General features: G+C 43.3%; 1 protein-coding gene across 1 annotated transcript in view; it reads right to left on the bottom strand.

Moving 5' to 3' along the window:
- Nucleotides 1-2,007: 2,007 nt before the first annotated feature.
- gfra4b (GDNF family receptor alpha 4b) overlaps nt 2,008-18,946 on the bottom strand; it is a gene marked incomplete at both ends in the record, with an annotated part of 34,858 nt that continues 17,919 nt past the window's right edge. The window contains 8 exons of the mRNA XM_084459582.1: nt 2,008-2,088; nt 3,139-3,450; nt 11,212-11,351; nt 13,795-13,925; nt 14,772-14,885; nt 15,901-16,246; nt 16,685-16,765; nt 17,266-17,541. Coding sequence (XP_084315708.1) covers nt 2,008-2,088; nt 3,139-3,450; nt 11,212-11,351; nt 13,795-13,925; nt 14,772-14,885; nt 15,901-16,246; nt 16,685-16,765; nt 17,266-17,541 — 1,481 coding nt within the window. The remainder of the gene's footprint in view (nt 2,089-3,138; nt 3,451-11,211; nt 11,352-13,794; nt 13,926-14,771; nt 14,886-15,900; nt 16,247-16,684; nt 16,766-17,265; nt 17,542-18,946) is intronic.

The raw sequence follows: 18,946 nt of genomic DNA, 5'->3' as shown, positions 1-18,946 counted from the left end.
GATTTTTACGCACTGACTCAATAACTGAAAATCTTCCAAATCTCCTCTGGCATTAACATCAGCACAAAAACTAGGGCCAGGAGCTTAATGACATGGGTTGCCATGGCCGAGCAGCTGCATGCAAGCCTTACATCACTAGGCGCAATGCCAAGCGTCTGATTGGTGCACAAAGCCAGGTCCATAAAGACACGGTTGGGTGAGGCTGGTGTGGAAGAACTTGACAGGCCCGCACAGAGCCCTGACCTCAACCCCATCCAACACCTTTGGGATGAACTAGAACAGAGAATGCAAGCTAGGCCCTCTCATCCAGCATCTGTGTCTGACCTCACAAATGCTCTTCTGGATGAATGGGCAAACATTCCCACAGACACACTCCACAATCTTGTAGAAAGTCTTCCCAGAAAAGTGGCAGCTGTTATAGCTGCAAAGGGGGGACCAACTCTATATTAATGCCTATGAATTTAGAATGGGATATCATAAAAGCTCCTGTAGGTGTAATGTGTAGGCAGCTCAATACTTTTGTCCAATAATGACACAGAACTGTACATCGCTGCTGAACCAAATGATGCTGCAACTATAAACTCCATTACTACCTGTGTTCTCGCAATAAATGGATGAGCAATAACTTCTTAAAGCTAAACAAGGACAAAACTGAAATCCTACTGATCGGCCCTAAAACAGAAATGGCAGCTGCTGCGCATCACTGGATCGGGTCTGGGCGTTTTGAGGAGGAAGGAGACAAATGACAAATACATGAGGGCCTCTTTAAAACTTCTAAAATTAAAACATCCTAAAAATAATTAGCATGTTTATTCTGCATCACCCAAGGCTTGAACTCACAACCAGACACCAAGGGAAGGTCATGTTCTTGTCTGAGCCAAGTGAGAAGCTGGCAGTTTGACCTAAAAAAAAAAAGTATAAATATCACAGTTAGATATTTATACCGTAGGAATCTTGCATGGACAAGCCTACATACTGTGATGGGAGTGAGTTGTGGGACTCTGGACTGAGCATGGATTCACTGATTGACTGATTTGATTGACTTGAATACAGGTGGGACTGACTGAGATGCAAGCAGACAAAGGACTGGTCAGATAAAGGGATGCAAACAAGAAGAAACAATAACAGCTACAAATTAAAAAATATTATTAAAAATCATCAGAGCCACCATCAGGTTTATTGGCTCACAATACCAGTAGAGGACGTTTGGCATAGGACTGGACCTATGTGCAAAGTTTGGTGATTTGTCATGCATGGGAAGTCAGACTTCCTAGAAAGAAGAAGAAGAAGAAGAAGAATATTGGGAAATACAAGAGAGACTGGCAGCTGAGGCTCCCCGGCCCCTAAAAATGCTGTGGGGAAACAGACATCCTGGATTAAACCTACGGTTACAAGTCTAGGTGTTATTTTTGTCATTAAAAAAGCTGCCGTTTTATAGTCGCACACAAACACTTGATGCTAACCAACATCTATAATGCTGCTAATTCATGGAAGTATAACGTTAGCTGGCTACTGCTAATCTCATAGTGGTGTAGCTAGAATAGTACCTGGCAACCCAGCGCGCAGTACCAACGCTGTAATATTATTGGCTGGTATGATATCAACAGTGTCATTGTCGGGCCGTCAAAATTTCATAATGTAATAATTTCAGACAAAATATCCTTTTTTATGGAAAAGCAATACTTTTACTCTGCAGTATTATGATGTATTTTTTTTTTTTTAAATGTTTATTTTAATCCACATATAACATATTATACCTTTAAGCTAGTATGAGTTGATATCCAGTCAGTGGTTCTTATTGTCTTAAGTGGTTCTGGCCATAGATAGAGATAGGTAGCACACACACACACACACACACACACACCGTTAAGCTTCACTACTCTTGGCTCTGGGCTGGTGGTGCTAGGTTGGGTGATACTCTGTAGCCATTGGTGGATGTCAGAACGGCGAAAAGAGGGAGACACAGAGTAAACATGCCAACCCCCAGCTCCCCCATATATTGGCCAATCAACCAGACTTCTCCTTGGGGGCACGGCCCTGCTTGCTCCAGTCGGCACGGCTCGACCTAATAGTGGCTAAGCACGGCATCTTCAGGAGCAGGAGAGGATGTGAGCTGACATCCCCACACACACTTGACCCACCAGCCTGTTGCATTCAGAATGTCTCTTTTACCAGCCGAGCAGAAGCACCCAAGCCGCTCGGTGCGATTAGAATCATCAGATCAGCTCCAGTCAAGATGTACAAATAAGAAGCTCACATTCGGGGGGTTTGGATTTCAACAAGAATAGCTCAAATCCTCCTTCGCTGCTCAGGGACAGCAGACATAGATTAAGTGATTCATTAGGCTACACGAGAAGACTTCAGAGAAGTCCTTTCCAAGAACTACCTCTTTGCGGGTATGTGGAAATCTTGACTTGCCACTAGAGAGTCATTTTTTTGCAAAGTCAGTTTCGAAAGGCCAATTGATCCAAGTAATGGCACCTGAGGCTTTCCTAGCTGTCATATGTGCTTTAGATTCTGTGTCTCTATTCTTATGGTGAAGATGATACCACGGTGCTCCCTAATTAAATTGGACGAGAATAAAATGGTCCACAGTGGGATCAATACTTCACTGCCTATGAAGTATATGTTGGCAATCGGTTTTATGTAAGCTGATGACTGTGTGTGTGTCATTATTCAGACTACCAATTGATTTGTCGTCTCTTGTTATAACTGTGTGGGCTGCTGTGTTACAGCACCTTGTCCTGGCTTAACTTGGAAGGCAGCTTGCAGTAACACGTTTGCCTCTATGTAACCAAGTTGAATTGGCTAAACTCACTCCTCAGTATACTGTAGATATCGCCCACCTGCGCCATCGAATTCCTAGGTTTTGTATGTGATGAGGAGGGTTTTGTAGGTGATGCAGGATTTGATGGGGAGCCAGTGAAGCTGGATGAGGGTGGGGGTGATGTGCTGCCAGCGTTTGGTGCGGGTGAGAACCCTGGCAGCTGAGTTTTGCACATACTGGAGCCTGGACCCCATTACAGTAATCCAGACGGGAGGTGACGAAGGCATATATATTCGCATATATACGAAGGCATATATATAGGCAGAGATATTTCTGAGGTGATAGAAGGTGGATTTGGTGACAGAACTGACGTGGGCTTGGTAGGGAAGGGTGGAGTCCAGGATGACGCCCAGGTTGCGGACCTTTGGGGAAGGGCAGATGGAGCAGCCGTCAATGTCCAGAGTGAGATCTCCAACCTTCTGGAGCAGGGCCTTGGGTGCCACAACCATGAGCTCAGTTTTATTGCTGTTTAGTTTGAGGAGGTTAGATGACATCCCGGTTTTTATGTCGCGGAGGCAGTTGACAAGGGAGCGTGGGGGGAGCTGGGTGGATGGTTTGGTGGAGAGGTAAAGTTGTGTGTCGTCGGCGTAGCAGTGGAAACTGAGGCCGTAGCGGCGGATGATCTGACCGAGGGAGAGCATGTAAATGGTGAATAGGATTGGGCCAAGTACAGAACCTTGGGGAACGCCTTGGTTGACTGGGGCCGGGGTGGAACTGGAATCACCAATGGTGATGAACTGTTTCCGATTGGTGAGGTAGGACAAACCAGGAGAGTGCAGAGCCAGTGATGCCAAGGTGGTCGGATAGGCGGTTGAGGAGGAAATGGCCCCTGCAGTCAGAGTTTCAAGGTAAAGGGAGTCTGGTCACCCCCGGGGAGACTGAGGTCTCGGGGGCGGGGGCTAGAGTAAGTGGGGCCCCACAGGAGCGAGAGAGTGGGGGAGAGAGAGTGGGCAACCAGTAGAATCCAGATGATCCCCCCCGGGACATATGTGCATCTGCCACACTCCAGCTGGCAGCTGTGATGAGAGAACCGGGTGCACGCACACACACTAACACAGAAATGCATGCATGTGCACACACATACAGTACACACACACACACCCACACACGGGCGTCGCCAGGAGTTTTGAGTCCCATGAAAAGCTATTTTACTTGGCCCCGGGAACCCTTAAAATATACTGCCCAATAGCGGATTGGAGGCAACAAAGAGGTGGTCTAGAGTTTTGAGTGCTAATATTGACATTATATTGACAAAAAGTTGTAATTCACACTCCAGCGGCCTGACTAACACTTCAGCCAGTTTTGATTGTGAAGTTAGCTTGCTTTCCTTTCTGTCAGACATTTTGTTACTAGGTTTGGCAGCAATTTTGCAAGCTTGATTTCCCTGGAATGAAAACATGATATCCAGGCTAAACTGATTCCCATATTGCTACACGAGGTCTCAGCTCATGCAGCCAGATGAAAAGGGAGTCACATTCATTTGATTTTGTGGGAAATGTAATGGCATGATGAATCATGAGCTGGCTCTGGCCATCGTCTAAACTCCTTGTAGTGCAAGCAATGTAAGCTGCTATTGTTAATTACTGCTCTGCTACCTGTAAGGTTGGTACTGGTCTACTACTGCTAGCTAGCTCCACTCACAGATATTCCTTTTTATTCCCAGGGCTAGTGTCTAGGTCAGATTTTTTTTTTAAAATATATATTATTTAATGAGAACATACTGTACAGTACTGCAATGAGGACTAAACCAAAAGAGCAGGGGGTGTCTGGGTGTGATGTAAATGTCCCAGAAATACAATTAATATAAATTGTACTTCTCATCACAGATTCTATTGATTTCAGTGTTCTAAATTATATTCTATTATATTGCATTAGTCATTTAGCTGACGGTTTTATCTAAAGTGACTAACAATAAGCTAATTGCATTTAACGTAGGTAGCCTAGTCAGTGTACTACTCGCCAGAACTCACAAGCACATCTCCTTTCTAAACAAGTGACTGAGAGCATAATATAGTGCCAAAGCCAAAGTGCAATGAGAACATACAGTACTGTAATGAGCTATTAAAATGACAAATAGTGACTTGGGCCATGAAAGCCCTATCCATCCATACTGCACTTTTCTGGGCCCCCTGAATCATTTTCACTTCTCCTCCATGCATATGTCTAACATACGCACATGCATGCACGCATGCTCGCATACTGTACACATGCACACACACACAGACATATGCTTGTGCTACTGTAAGTCTCTTTGACCCACTTACTGTACTGTATCTGGAGAGTACACACTGATACCAGACTATTTATCCTCCTCCCAGCTAGCAGGCCGGGAGACAGGAGACAGCCACAACACATACACACACACACACACACAGTATACTCTACAGTACATAAACACATACATGTACACATATACATACAGTACACCTACTCATACACATAAGCTACACATACACTGTACATACACATACATGTACAGTAGAACATAGAACATAGAACAATAGAACAGTCGGTTCACTTACTCTGGACAATGTACTTATTGTAACCTATTGTCACTCTGGATAGAAGCATGTGCTAAATAACTAAAATGTAAATTTAAAATGTAAATGCAGAACAGCCTTACTAGCTGTCATCCAACAACATGAGAAAACATCACTAAATGTGTAATACCAGTAATTGTAGGTAGCTGTTTATGTACTTGGCTCTAATAGACCAATTCAAACCCACTTCAAAAATATCCCTCTTCCCTCCAGAATTTAAACAAAGGCATGCGTACCTAATCCGATTTTCATTCACAAGGTCAGTACAGTATTATTGCTGTTCCACTGAGAGTAAGTATGCACTTGATGTAAGCATTTGTCAGGTGGTGAAGGTGAGGCTATGAGTCCAGTATATCTCTTTCATTGTCGGGTTTGAAATCCTGCCGTGGTCACAAACAAGTCATTACACAGAAGGAGGGAAGGCACTGGGAAAATTAAGTTGACATGTTCCATGAACTGGGGCTATACTTGGACGAAGTGTTTATAACAATGAGTGGACTAAATCGATCACAATTCTCCGTTGCAAATGTAGGTGTTGGGGGTAATGGGAAAAGGGAGGAACCTTAGAATACAGAAATATGACTGCTGGAAACCCTGGGTGGGTATTCACAGGTGAACTCTCGATCCTGCAGTAAACAGCAAGAGGTTTCAACACCCCCAGACGAACACTCAATTGTTTCCATTGATCATGGCTGGATTCAGAACTGACATGAATAGAAATTGAGGTGAATGGGGGATTGGCAGAAAGAACCCAATTTATAGTCCTTGAGGCTGAATGCTTCGCAGGGCGATAAAAATTGAAAGAAAAAGACAAGGTTGCAATGCAGCCTTTTAGTAATCCAAGTGACAAAGGGACAATTGCAGAATTCCTTATCATATTCATCCCTCCACCATCAAGAGGGGCTATCCTCACCCATCCTTAATGTGTATAGTTTGTTCTTGAATTGGGTCATGAACTCACCTTGGAGTATCTAAATCATGAGATATGGGACCCATATGGGAGGGCAATCACAGCAATGTCCCCGCAGTGACTGCCAATAAATATTTAAGGGATTCTGTGCTCTGCAACATCAATCCATAGCAGTGTCATACCATGAAATGCCCATTAGGTGTGCATTACTGGAGAGATTTACAAGGGAGACAGTGGATTCGTACTATGTTTGACCCCTGGATTACATTTTAATTGGGGTTTTGGATTCATCTAATCGATGAAACACTATACTCATACCTGGGACACTGTTATGAAGGTATTTTCAACATTTGTCCTTTTTTGACAAACTATCTGGAAGATAGTTACATATTTTATGATGAATTGTAATGTCGACAAGCTCTTGTGTGGTAAAGGAGTGTTCAAAACAACATTCTTTGGATTGAAGTCCTGAGTGAGTTGAACACCCAGAGTCCCAGTTGAACACCAACAAATCCTCCTGAAATATTAAGTAGTCAAGTCAAACTAAATGAATCCAATACTAGCCTAATCTCTGTGATCATTCCTTATCCAGGATTTCAATAGTGTTACAGATCAAGCTGATCTAGAGTGGGCCAGTGTACAGTTCACCGTCTCTCTCATAATTTGATGTCTGTGAAGTTCTAAGATATAGCTCAGCTCTTTTGGTCTCGTCTTCTGTCCTGCTTATGTCTGCAAAGTAAAAAAACCACGCAAAAATAAATGGGAAACAGTCATTTGACGTTTGCAGAGGATTGCTTTTATCTTTTGCAGTCTTTAAATTTCAATTTTCTGCAATTTTCTGCTCAGTAAAAACATCTCAACGACTCATCTTTAAATTATAAATGACCTATTCCCTCTGAATGGTTTGTGATGTGAGGTTGTTATTACATTTTCACCATAAATATGTTTTAGTCAGAGTGGAACCCAAAAGGGTGCCTCCCCCCGAATATTTCCAGCTTCAGACACTTGATTTCCTGCATTTTGGTGAGTGTATATTCACTAATGTATGCTGTCAATGTCTTTATTTATGCAAAGGAAAACAAAATTCAGGCACCAGGACCAGGGGTCAACATTAAGTTTGGGAAAGTGGGTCTGAAATCTACTTTCTCAAAGTAATTTTTACTTACAGCTATATAAACTAGCTGATTATTTTGAGTGGTTTAGCAGTGGTGGAGTTTTGCCCACATACACCTACTGTTTATTAGGCTATTAATTTACAAACATCTTTAATTTTTTTTAAAATTCAAACACTGATATTGCCACACTGATATTGAAATACAAACTGACAATTATTGGCATAGCCCTATTAATGGATGTGAAGAGAGAAATCAGTTTAGAAGGAGTGTGTGAGGGAGAGCATATGATCCAAGACTGTCGTAATTTATGTTATCCTACACTTTCATCTGACTGATATTTCCCTTAGCGGTAACTCTTGGGTCTGTCTGCCTCTCTCATGTAAGGTCACTTCATCATTCTACAATAAAGAGAGCAATACACTGAATGAATACACTATACTGGTTTGAATACACAATCATGCTACTCTGTAAGGAAGAGAGGGGCATCTAGTCACCCCAGTATAGCCATTAAACTACCTCTATCCATTTACCAAAGCAAAGCTCACATAAAGATATTTAGGCTATCTTGGAATACACCATATTTATGCTACTCTGTAAATAAGAGGGGGACATTTGATATAAACTTGTGGTGTTATTTCTTAAGTTATCCTTTCAGCTGACTGTCAGTTCCCTTACCTGTAACTCTTGGGTCCCTCTGCCTCCCCTCTCAGACTGTTCTGTGACTGTCACTTCATCATTCCACATTAAGGAGAGCAATACACTTAGGTTAATAGACTGTACTGGTTTGGCAACATTTTTCCTTACCAATGCCCAACATATAGTATGATGCTATTGAAATTCAACGAACAGCTTTACAGGAGCCAAAGCACCCTAGAATGTGATTTTGAAGGCTAGGACTTATACTTAAAATACTTTCTATAGGTTAGTAGCCTATTGACTACTATAAAGGAAATAAAAAAACAAAACAACTAACAACACCAATACAGCTAGCGACCTTTATATCTGGCCTAAATCCAGCAAGTCTCTCAATTCACAATATTAGCTTTCACTCCCACACCAGACCTGACATTGTAACTTTCGGCTAGTCAGCTAGCAAGCTCGGTTAAACACAATGGTTCGGTTAAACAAGCTCATGCTGAAGTAGCTGGTAACCGACCGCTATTCCGAAGATTGATTTCCGTTCATCGGAATAGCGGCCCCCAAGCCTTTTGGCAAAAGGTCCGATACAACAAAAATAAAAGGGCCAGCTACTCCGGAAAAAAAAGGGGGCCGCTATTCCGAAATCTAGACTGCTGACGGTCGGAGGGTGCGTTTCTTCTTGAACTTCTTGAACTTTGACAAGCAGGTAATTCCGTCCCGATGTCTGTGGTCTAATTAAGATTAAAGTAAATATAGACAAACACAATTCTACAAACAATTGTGATACTCTGAACAAAGTGTAATACTCTATTCAAAATAATATTACAGGATATAGAGTAAACACTTCATTGTGTAGAACAGAATTTGAGAGGACAAGCTACAGTAAAGGCATTGAATGATCCCACAGCTTTTATTTGCAATGAATCCCATCCAGTTAAAAATCCATAGCCTTCTTTGAACTAAAAACACTGTATCATAATCACTGCCTGACCATGACCAGGTCATATTCTGTAATACCTGGCCTCTCATAAGCACCAGCCTTAAAATGGCACAAGAAGTTTGATGCCCTTGTAGCTATGTCCATTTACACAATGAGAAATAGAGGGTAGTCTGTTCTCAAAACACACTGAAATGGGACTACACATACAAAGATACTGTTTTCTAATAATTTTACTCCAACAAAGTCCAAGGAGAGGTTTCGGGGTAATGAACACCTAGTATTAGGGATACACAAAACAAATCCGACATGAAATGTTGACCTACAAACCCAGTCGAAGGCGCAAGAGTTAATGTTCGGTTGTCCCATGTGTTCTTAGTATCCACACCTATGCATACAGCACGAGACATGTTTGAAGTCGGGGTCTTTGTCCAGGAAGGCTGAGTTGGCTGTATCTCCATTGTCTATCTCCACCGTTCCAGTATCGATCAGAAATAGCACCCTCCTTCAGTCATGTTGAGGGGAGTAGCATTAAAGCCCCTGTCCTCAAGGGCATTTTCCAATCAGTTTGTGCTCAGAGAGTGAAACTAAGACAAATTTCACCACTTCACTAGAGTCTGTTTCTCCAGACAACAATTCCAGATAAGAGCTCTATGTTTTTAATGGATAACCTTGTAGTGTCTAATAGGGTTTTCTCAAGACACTCTCGGGGGGGAAAAATATGGATATGCTTGGAAAGCTGGATGGTACTGGAGGTTAGTCTCAGTGGTGAATGTGACGAGTATACTACAGTATAACAGCAAATATTCTGAAATTGTCACAACAGGGTGGATAAGAAGTAGGTATACTGTACTGTGTCTGTGGATAAAGAAGTGGGTATACTCCGTATACCTCCATATACAGTACCTCCATATACAGTATCCTCAACTACACTATTGGTTAGTCCACATAAAAAGTACTCTCATCTTGACTAGACTTTTGACGCATTAGCAACATACACATTTACTGATTGGCTGCAATCTGCCTCAGTCTGAGTCAGTCCTTCATTAGGAATTGGTAAGTGGAATTGGACCGTTAAGACACAAAAATAGATAAAAGATATGCTGTACATATTATGTGGAAGGAGCACCCAGAAGAGTCCCATTTTCCTCAGACTGTACAAGCCTTCCCATCTGCTCATTACAGCAGCAATATCCTGAGTAGCGCCTCCATATTTAATTTCCATAGCAGAGCATTGAGAGGAGCAGAAGGCCAGTGAAGGTAGCTGGAGGCAGGGGAATAAGACTAGGGGCAATGCTTGGGAGTCCGTTGGATGGGAGGGTAGAATCGCTCCAAAGTCGTTCATTTCCTGTTGCCTGAGGATGAGAAAGAGTGAGATTTTAGCCACCTCAAAACATGCTAATTTTGGTCCTCAGGGGTAGCCTACTTGAAAAGAAAACAAACACAAAAACTTAGGCTACAGATTGCTGAGGGCTAAAAGACAGCACTGCATGGATAAACATCCGATTTTAAAGGGGAACGCCGCGGTCATAGCAAGTTAAGCTCAAAGGTCGCTTTGTCTTCATGCATTGCATGCATGCATTTTCAAGGCAGGAAGCACCTTACCGGTTTCGGTACAATGTTGTCTTGTGAAATGAATCGCCATCCCTATGTGTTGATGGGTTAGGCATGGCTAGGAGGATGTAAACACTCGTCTAGCTTTACCGCGCATGCTCGCGCTCTCAACGTGCGGCGGAAGTTTACAGTGTGAAAGGTATGGTGTAGTGCGTTCTGCGAAATAGTTCTGGCTCAAATGGAGCTTTTGTTTCAATATTCGGTTTGAGAATGCGATATATTTCACATGACAGCATAATGACACCGGTAAGATCACACCCTGCGCTTCCTGCCTTGAAAATGAATGTTTATCATAGTTTTTAGCAGAGGCCCATAGACCTCCATTATAAAGGGGGTGCGCGCACAGAGGAAAAAAGAGCTAGCTTACTACTGCATAGATTGATTAAATGTTGGTGTGTACGGATCGGTTTCATTGAGGACAAAGCGACATTTGAGCTAAACTTGCTATGACAGCAACATTCTCCTTTAAAGTCTTAAAACAATGAGCCAAAAGTAAATGTGTGGGAGAATTCTTAATGTGCCTCAATAACCTTTATACACTTACAAAACAAAATTGAAAACAAAAATGTTAAACTGCTGGCAGAATGAGTGTGCCTGTTTTAGACTATGTAACCAGAAATTTGTCACACCTGTGTGGGTATCACTGGTTCTAGAACCTTGTGTGAGGTCTCCATGGTAGCTGGCAGAGTAGAGGCGGAGCCGAGCAGTCCTGATTGGGCTGTGGTGGGTGCCTGATCCAATCCACTTCCAAACGCCAGGAGGGCATTCTCTGTTTCACAAGACAGTGCAGTACAGTTTGAGTGACATTAGCCAAAGATGGATACGTCTTTTAATCCATTTCCAATCATGCATCATTCAGTTTACCACACAGTAGCCCTTCTGCATTCTGCCTGAGCAGCTTGTTCAGATCTTCTGAGCGGTAAACGACAAATACTCAGTATTCTCTTCAGGTTGCTCAAACTGCACCTGCCTCCCCACATCCCTTCATGAACTCCCAGAAGAGTTGCATTAGCCAAACCACTCTGAGACCTCTCTCTGTCCCTTTTTTGTCACAGGCCAAGTCTGTGGAGAGGTGGCCAGCTATCAGATGGCTGTACCTCGCAGGCCTCATGGGGGGGGGGGGGGGGGGGGTGTCTCCTGTTTAAACAGCTCAGATGAAAGCACTATAGCAAAGTCAATAATAAGAATGATTAATTATTCACTACATAGAAAGGGCATGAGGAAAAAATGGAAAGAAGATGGAGGATCCTCACGATGGGAAAGAGAGATTAAAAAAAAAAAAAAAAAAAAAAAGGTGATAATAGGGTGTATAGGTGTCGTGAGTCACATAGATGACACGTGATGCCTGAAATGAAGCTGAAAATTAATGTTGGGGTCATGCTGCTGTATGAGGCTGTTCATCTCCTAGAAATTATCTTCAACATGTCAGAAAGGAAAGTATGCTTGTCTGTCATCCTTTACCTTCTCCATCCACCATTTTGTTAAGCTCAGTCGCCTCCCTGCATGCGAGCTAGATGACATTATTGTATCATGGTCCACCAAGCATAATCGATCAATGAAACAAGTCTCCTGAGGCACGTTTCATTGAAATAAGTCGAGTTACATTTCGCATCAACTGTTTCAACAGGCAAATGCACAAACAATTAAGATGGGGAATGGGTGATTTAATAAATATGCAATTACTTTAGAATCACAAGGTAACCTATTTCCTTTCACTCAGAGCTCAACCTGTGAATGCACAGGTGAAATTACCTAGGATACAGCATGAAGGGATGATTAATGAGAAAGAGAGAACAAGGGACAGAGAGAGAGAGAGAGATAGGGAGAGAGAGAGAAGGAGACAGACTCTCCCTCAGCTGCAGTTTGAGACTGCGGGTGACTGTAGAGACACATCTGTCTCATTGGATACCATTTGCCCCCCTGTCAAACTCTCTCTTTAGAACCTGCTGTTGCTCTGAGGCTGCTTAATTTGCCACAGAAGCTTGCTGCAGATATTCATCAATGCAAATGAGCCAGATTGAACATGGAATATCATTGTCTCGTCATCCCTATTTAAGACAGTTGTTTATTGTGACCATTTTGAAATAATAAGGGAGGAAAATGTCTGTTCCAAGCAAACACATCATTAAATGAATCAGCTGATGTCATTTCAGTCTGTGGAATTCAAAGGATGTCTTCATGGATATTCTATAATGAGTGACAGTACATTTTGTAGACCAGTAGACCATAATGAGCAAAGCAAGTGTGTTTTTGTGTCTTTCTCTCTTTCTCTACAAGACATGGGCATATGAAATCCATATCCACATCCTCATTCATTCATATGACATCCATATGAAAACAGCAGTATTACCAGTACTACACAATAAACAAATGTTATCATTTCATTTCTTTGTAACTTGTATCTTTTCTTTTACAACAGAGCCCTGCTTAGGCAACCCAAACAAGCAACAAAACAGGTCATACAATACAATACATTACAATACTATACACTATATCAAAATGAATGTCAATTTAATTTAATTGAAGTTAGGTATAGTTTCCTAGACACAAATCAAGTGTAGTCATAAACTAACCAATGACCCTTCACTGAAGGTGCATCTCTATGACCAGGTTACATCCAGAATATTGGGCCTCATTCACGAACAAAGCTAAGAATTTCTTAGTTAGCATTGTAGCATGTAACTCCACTTACACCCTTACACCCAAGACGATCCTGGCATTCACCAATGTTCTCACATGTGGGAACTAAGAACAAAATCTACAGTAAGAACATGAAAGAGCAGTCTTAAAGGAGTAGTAAAGGGGAAAATCATGTTTAGCCCTGTTTTAAGGTTACTTATGATCATATACAATGGTTCAGATCAAAAAGTTGACAAAACTAGCACTTTTGAGAAAGTCTGATAATTGCTCTACCACCGTTTGGGTCATACAATGGATGTGGGTGGGCACTGTGAAAAATCATTCCAAAAATATGTTTAACTCTCAATTTCAAACTCATCCATCTGTTTACGTCGTGAATCAGATGAAAGCTTTCTTTAAAAACGTCCGCAGGAAGAAATTTAACAAAGGAACTAAGGAAGATATTGGTGAATGAGGCCCACTGTCCCTTGGAGCTCAGCCAACCGCCAGCTCCACTACGTTCCCTCACAGCCACAACCCACACCACAGTAGACCGAACATCTAGACGGCTTCATGGATGGGTCGCGACTCACTGAGACAGACGTTATCGGTGAAGTATCCCAGGAACTCGGAGCACTCTTCCCGCTGGGTTGCGATGGCCGGGCAGTAGCACCAGGGGGCCACACTGGATGTGGAGTTGTCCACATAGTTGGGGGTTATAGAACTGCCTGCAGAAACAACATGTACATGTGCTTAGTTCCATAGAAATCATGAATCCCCTCTAGCGACCTGTTGTTGTTGTTGTTGTTATTATGAGACTGTTTTAAAAATGATGATCTGAAACATTTCTGAGCATTTTAGACTTGCCATTCTCCGATCTTCAAGGAGAAGTTTGAAACACGCTGACCTGAGTCTGCTGTTGTTAGCTTTAGACGCAGACACTGCAGTTTGCTCTTTCTCTGAAAACCTAAGCTCCTCTCTTTCTCCTAGGTTCGAGGTGGAATGCGGTGCTTTCAAGTGCTTAATAAATACAACGCAGGAATGAAAATGCCAAGTGTTTGTGCTGAGGGGCACCACTGCAGTCTGTTGAGATGCATTAGGTCAGCTTGCCCTCCTTTGGAGAGCATGAAAAAACGAGTCTTTGAGAGAGTCCATAAAACAAAGCCTGTATATTTCATCAAAGACACTACGTGGGAAGTAATAATGCACTCTCTTCCTCTGAAGCAATGTCCTTATCCCATCTTAAACCCACATCAATTTTTGGTTGGTTTTAGCAGACTTCAAAACAAAACGAAAATCAGCTCGCAAGGTGCCTCTCTCTCTCTCTCTCTCTCTCTCTCTCTCTTTCCATTCCTCATTTTCTCTTCTCAGCCTCCCCCAATCAGCTTCCATTCTTACTTTCTTTCCTCAACTCATGGATTAAATACTACCTCTCACTTCTAATCTCACTGGATTAAATACTACCTCTCCTGTTCCTTATTTATCTTTCCCCCACTCCTCCTCTTCGTCTTCCTCTTTCTTCCATACGCGCCTGCTCTCCTCGTCCATACTGTCCAGGTATACTATGTACTCACCTATCAAGCCTGTGTAGGCGAGCAGGCATGCTCCATGGTTCCCCTGCTTGCAGTCGTTGGCAGACGACTCGTCTGGTTGGCAGTCATACTGGAACTGGGCCAGGCGGGACCTGCGGAGGCGATTTGACCGGTACCGTTTAGCACGGCCGGCAAGGGCACCAATTACATCAATGCTGCTGATGGAATGTTTTACCTAATATTTTTTTCTTACTGGAGAACTGTGTCATGGACTGTGGTACAGCTAGTTTGTGGTAGTGAGAGACTGGGGTAGTGTTATATTTCATCCCCTGATCTGCAATCATTAGTAAAAGCCCCTGAGCATAATGGTCCAGCGAAAATAATGGTTACGACCAGAAATCACAATGAACGATAACTCTGATCCATCTTCTGTTTTATCAGCGCTAAATATTTAATGTGTTATTCCAAGAGACTCTCTGGGGTGTTCTGACCAGGGTTGATAGTGAAGCTCCAGGGTAGAGTACTGGGGCCATTCTAATAATTTAATGGCCTAGTTTGGTTTCATGGGGATATCATGGAAATGCAGTAGTGGTTCCACAATGGTGGGACAGGACCCGCTGAGTCGACTGTTGCACCTGTTGATCTTCCATGCCCCCCTCCCTCAGTTCCTTGCTCGCCCCCCCCCCCGCCCCGTTCCCACCACTCTTCTACCCCCCCCCCCCCCCCCACCCCGCCCCCCTGCTCTCTGTCTCTCTCGCTCTGTCTCTCCCCTTTCTCTCTCTCTCACTCTCTCTCTCACCTATTATGATGCTATTTATACTTAACCTCTCATATTATTATATTTCTATCATTAATTTTGTATATTACTGTATTTTGTTATTGTTGTTGTAAATGATGTGCACATAACATGTTTATTTTCAGCCTCCCATTTCCCCCTTCCTCAGGCTGCTTTTGTTCTCAATTGCTTGCCTGGGTAAAAAAAAAGGTTAGATAAAAAAAGGATGGACTGGGGCTGATGCATCATGGGAATTGTGGCTTTTTAACATTGTGCTTTCGTTGAGTTGGCGGGTGCATGAAAGCACTACAGAGATGACAGAGAAAGTACAGTATAAACAAATATCATTATGCAGGGTTAGACCAACAGCATCTCAATAAGCCGCAGCTGACCTGCACACATAGTCGGCCTTGCAGCTGCGCATCTGTGTAAGGCAACTAGGTTTCTCCGAGACTTCGTAGGAGCAGCTGGGCACGACGGTCTGTCTGCGTCGCTCGGCGCACGCCGTGTCGGTGCACGGGCAGAAGAGCAGCTCGTGCGTGTAGTCCGGCGGCACGCGGTCAAAGAAGCGACGAAGAGCCTTGTTGCACTTGGCGCGGTTACACAGGCCGGACTTGGCCGTGGGCTTGATGCAGGCCGAGACGTAGTCCGTGCGCAGCTTCTGGCACAAGTCGTCCACGTTACACGCCTTGGCCGCGTCCAGGCAGCGGTTTACCGTCGTCATGCCAGCCTCAAAGTCTGTTGCAGAGAGGCAGTAGAGTGAGTTCACTCGTGTCACGGTAAATTACACGGTTTTATAGGTCTAAATAAACTCTCTGAACATGAACTTTCGAAACTCAAAACAATTTCCTCCTGGAAATTACTGTAGAGTAATAGAAAACAGAACATGACTCGAGTCTAGACAGAGAGCATTCTCAAAGGGAATGCAAAAGTGTAGTACAATCTACTTTGACTTTTAAAGTTTTACTGTAAAAAATATAGTTAAATGTTAAACCTGATATGAATTGAAAACAAACCATATAAACTCTAAATCCTAGAGGACACATCGTGGACTCATCTCTCTGCCACTGGCTAGGAAGACAGAGTGGTTTCACTTTGGTACAAAACAGGGGTTCGACGGTAAAATCGGACACAGAGGTAAAACATTAAAGTCCTTATAGGCCACAGTGGACGTACCGCCTGTGATGGATGCCAGACGGACATAGTCGTAGTCTCTCTCCACAACCTCGTAGGGATACCTCTCCACCAGGTTGAGGCCTAAGGGGATACAGCACATGGCACTTTGTAATGACACAGGAAGCGATGACAATGCATTTTCTAACTGATAAATGGGTTTCATACTCAAACTCAGTTTATCTCCCTATGTCTATGCTATATAGTGGGTTAATTCAACACATATCCAAGTCCTGATACATACAGTATGTATCCCTTTAAGCCGGTTCATCATGAACACAGTGGCTGATTGCTGGAAATGAACCACATCTGATTGCCTGATTAGTGTTGCACATTTTAATCTCTGCGCTACGTTACTTCAAGCTGGACCAGACCCTGTTCAGGTTGGACCAGACCCTGTTCAAGTTGGACCAGACCCTGTTCAAGCTGGACCAGACGCTGTTCAGGTTGGACCAGACCCTGTTCAAGCTGGACCAGACCCTGTTCAAGTTGGACCAGACCCCATTTAAGATGGACCAGACCCTGTTCAAGTTGGACCAGACCCCGTTTAAGATGGACCAAACTGAAACCAGATGCTGTCTAACCGTGTATGACAGACTGCTGCAGGCTCCAGTAGATGCTCAGGCAGTTCTTCTCCTTCTTCATGCCCCGTTTGCACTGGCAGCCACGTAAGGGGCTGGAGAGCAGGGCGGACACGGCGCTGGCACACTGGCTGCGAGCCCCGGGGCCCAGCTTCATGCTGCCGTTGCCCGCCACACACTGGCGCAGGGTCCGCAGACGCGGGCTGCAGGTCTCATCGCTGGAGCAGGAGTCTCCAGCCACCAGACAGTCCCTGCCTGCAGACACCACCTCCTGCAGGACTGTGGGATAGGAGGAGAGGGGAGCAGAGGAGAAGAGGAGAGGAACAGAGAGGAACAATTGAAGAGTAGAGGAGAGAGGGGGGGTGGTTGAAGAGGAGAGGCATGACACAGGAAAGATGAGAGCACATGTGACAGAGGTGACACATGAGAGGGGTCAGAGGATGGGAGAAGAAGGGGAAAGAACACGGACACGGTGTCATTTCAACATAATTATTGAGTATGTGCATCATTTGAAAGGGTTCTCGGAGGGAACTGACCGCCCCCCATGAATGTATTTTGTCAGTACGTGCAGTTGTTGAATGTGTAAGTGGACAAAAATGTGTAAGTGGACAAAATCAACAGACAGTGATTGAGAAATAGGAAAGCAACAAGCCGAGCAAGGTCGTTCTCTCCCTCTCTTTCTCCCTAGCTACATATTGACATGTTTATTAAAATGTATACATCATTTTTTAAAATTGTAAAAAAAAAAAAAAAGAGAAAACTGTCAGTACAAGAAAAAATGATTATTTCAGCTGTTGACCTTCCCTCATGAGACCATCCTGATCTTGCGAGCTCACATTCTGTTTCTCTCACAAGTCAGAGAAACGGGTTTCGGTGCACTCTGGACTCCAGACATTATATCCACACTCCGGACAAGAATATCCATTTATCTTTCCTCATCTCTAAAAAAAATACAAGTTGTATAAATGAATTACTCTAACAATGAACCCTGAACATGTACCTATACAATTTGAGAGTTATTCTAATGGCTACTTTCAACAGTACGATTACGAGTACGAGTCCCTGCTTTAAAAGGCTTTCTAACGGACCTCATTCCTGACATTGGGTGTCTGTGGATGATTCAATGTACCTGAACACTTCAATGACATTTCATGTATAGTGTTCTCATGTTTTCAGAGAACATTATACAGCAATAGTGATGTAGATATGTATCTGCAGTGTCAGGAGTCTGCACCATGTTCTTTTATAGCTCCCTATCTATCTCAATACGCCGACATGACAGCTGGCGAGATGAGACGTTTTCTGTTTCATTCAAGTGTTTTGGATTTGTGTGTGTGTCGGATTAAGGAGAGATAACTGCGTTCGATGCAAGGCTGGCCACCGATGCGCTCATCCAACAACAAAACAGTCACACAAACAGACACAAACACAATGCAATATTCAAATCTCTCTCTGCCACAGAGCTCTGAGGCATATTAATGAGGGATTTAAATTAAATTCATTACACCAGTTCTTTTTATTTGTCTTTCTTGTCAACTTAAAAACACCCTTTGATTTTAGTGCAGAAGTTTTCCATGGTTTGATTGAACAAAGCTGATTTGAAGCAGCTCTCATTTGCCGAGGCTTTTAAAAACGTAAATAAACTAGAGCATGAGATAATGATCAATTATGAAGCTTGATGGTG

Source organism: Borostomias antarcticus, assembly GCF_949987555.1.
Source record: "Borostomias antarcticus genome assembly, chromosome: 28".
NCBI lineage: Eukaryota > Metazoa > Chordata > Actinopteri > Stomiiformes > Stomiidae > Borostomias > Borostomias antarcticus.
This window is presented reverse-complemented; position numbering and strand designations above follow the sequence as displayed.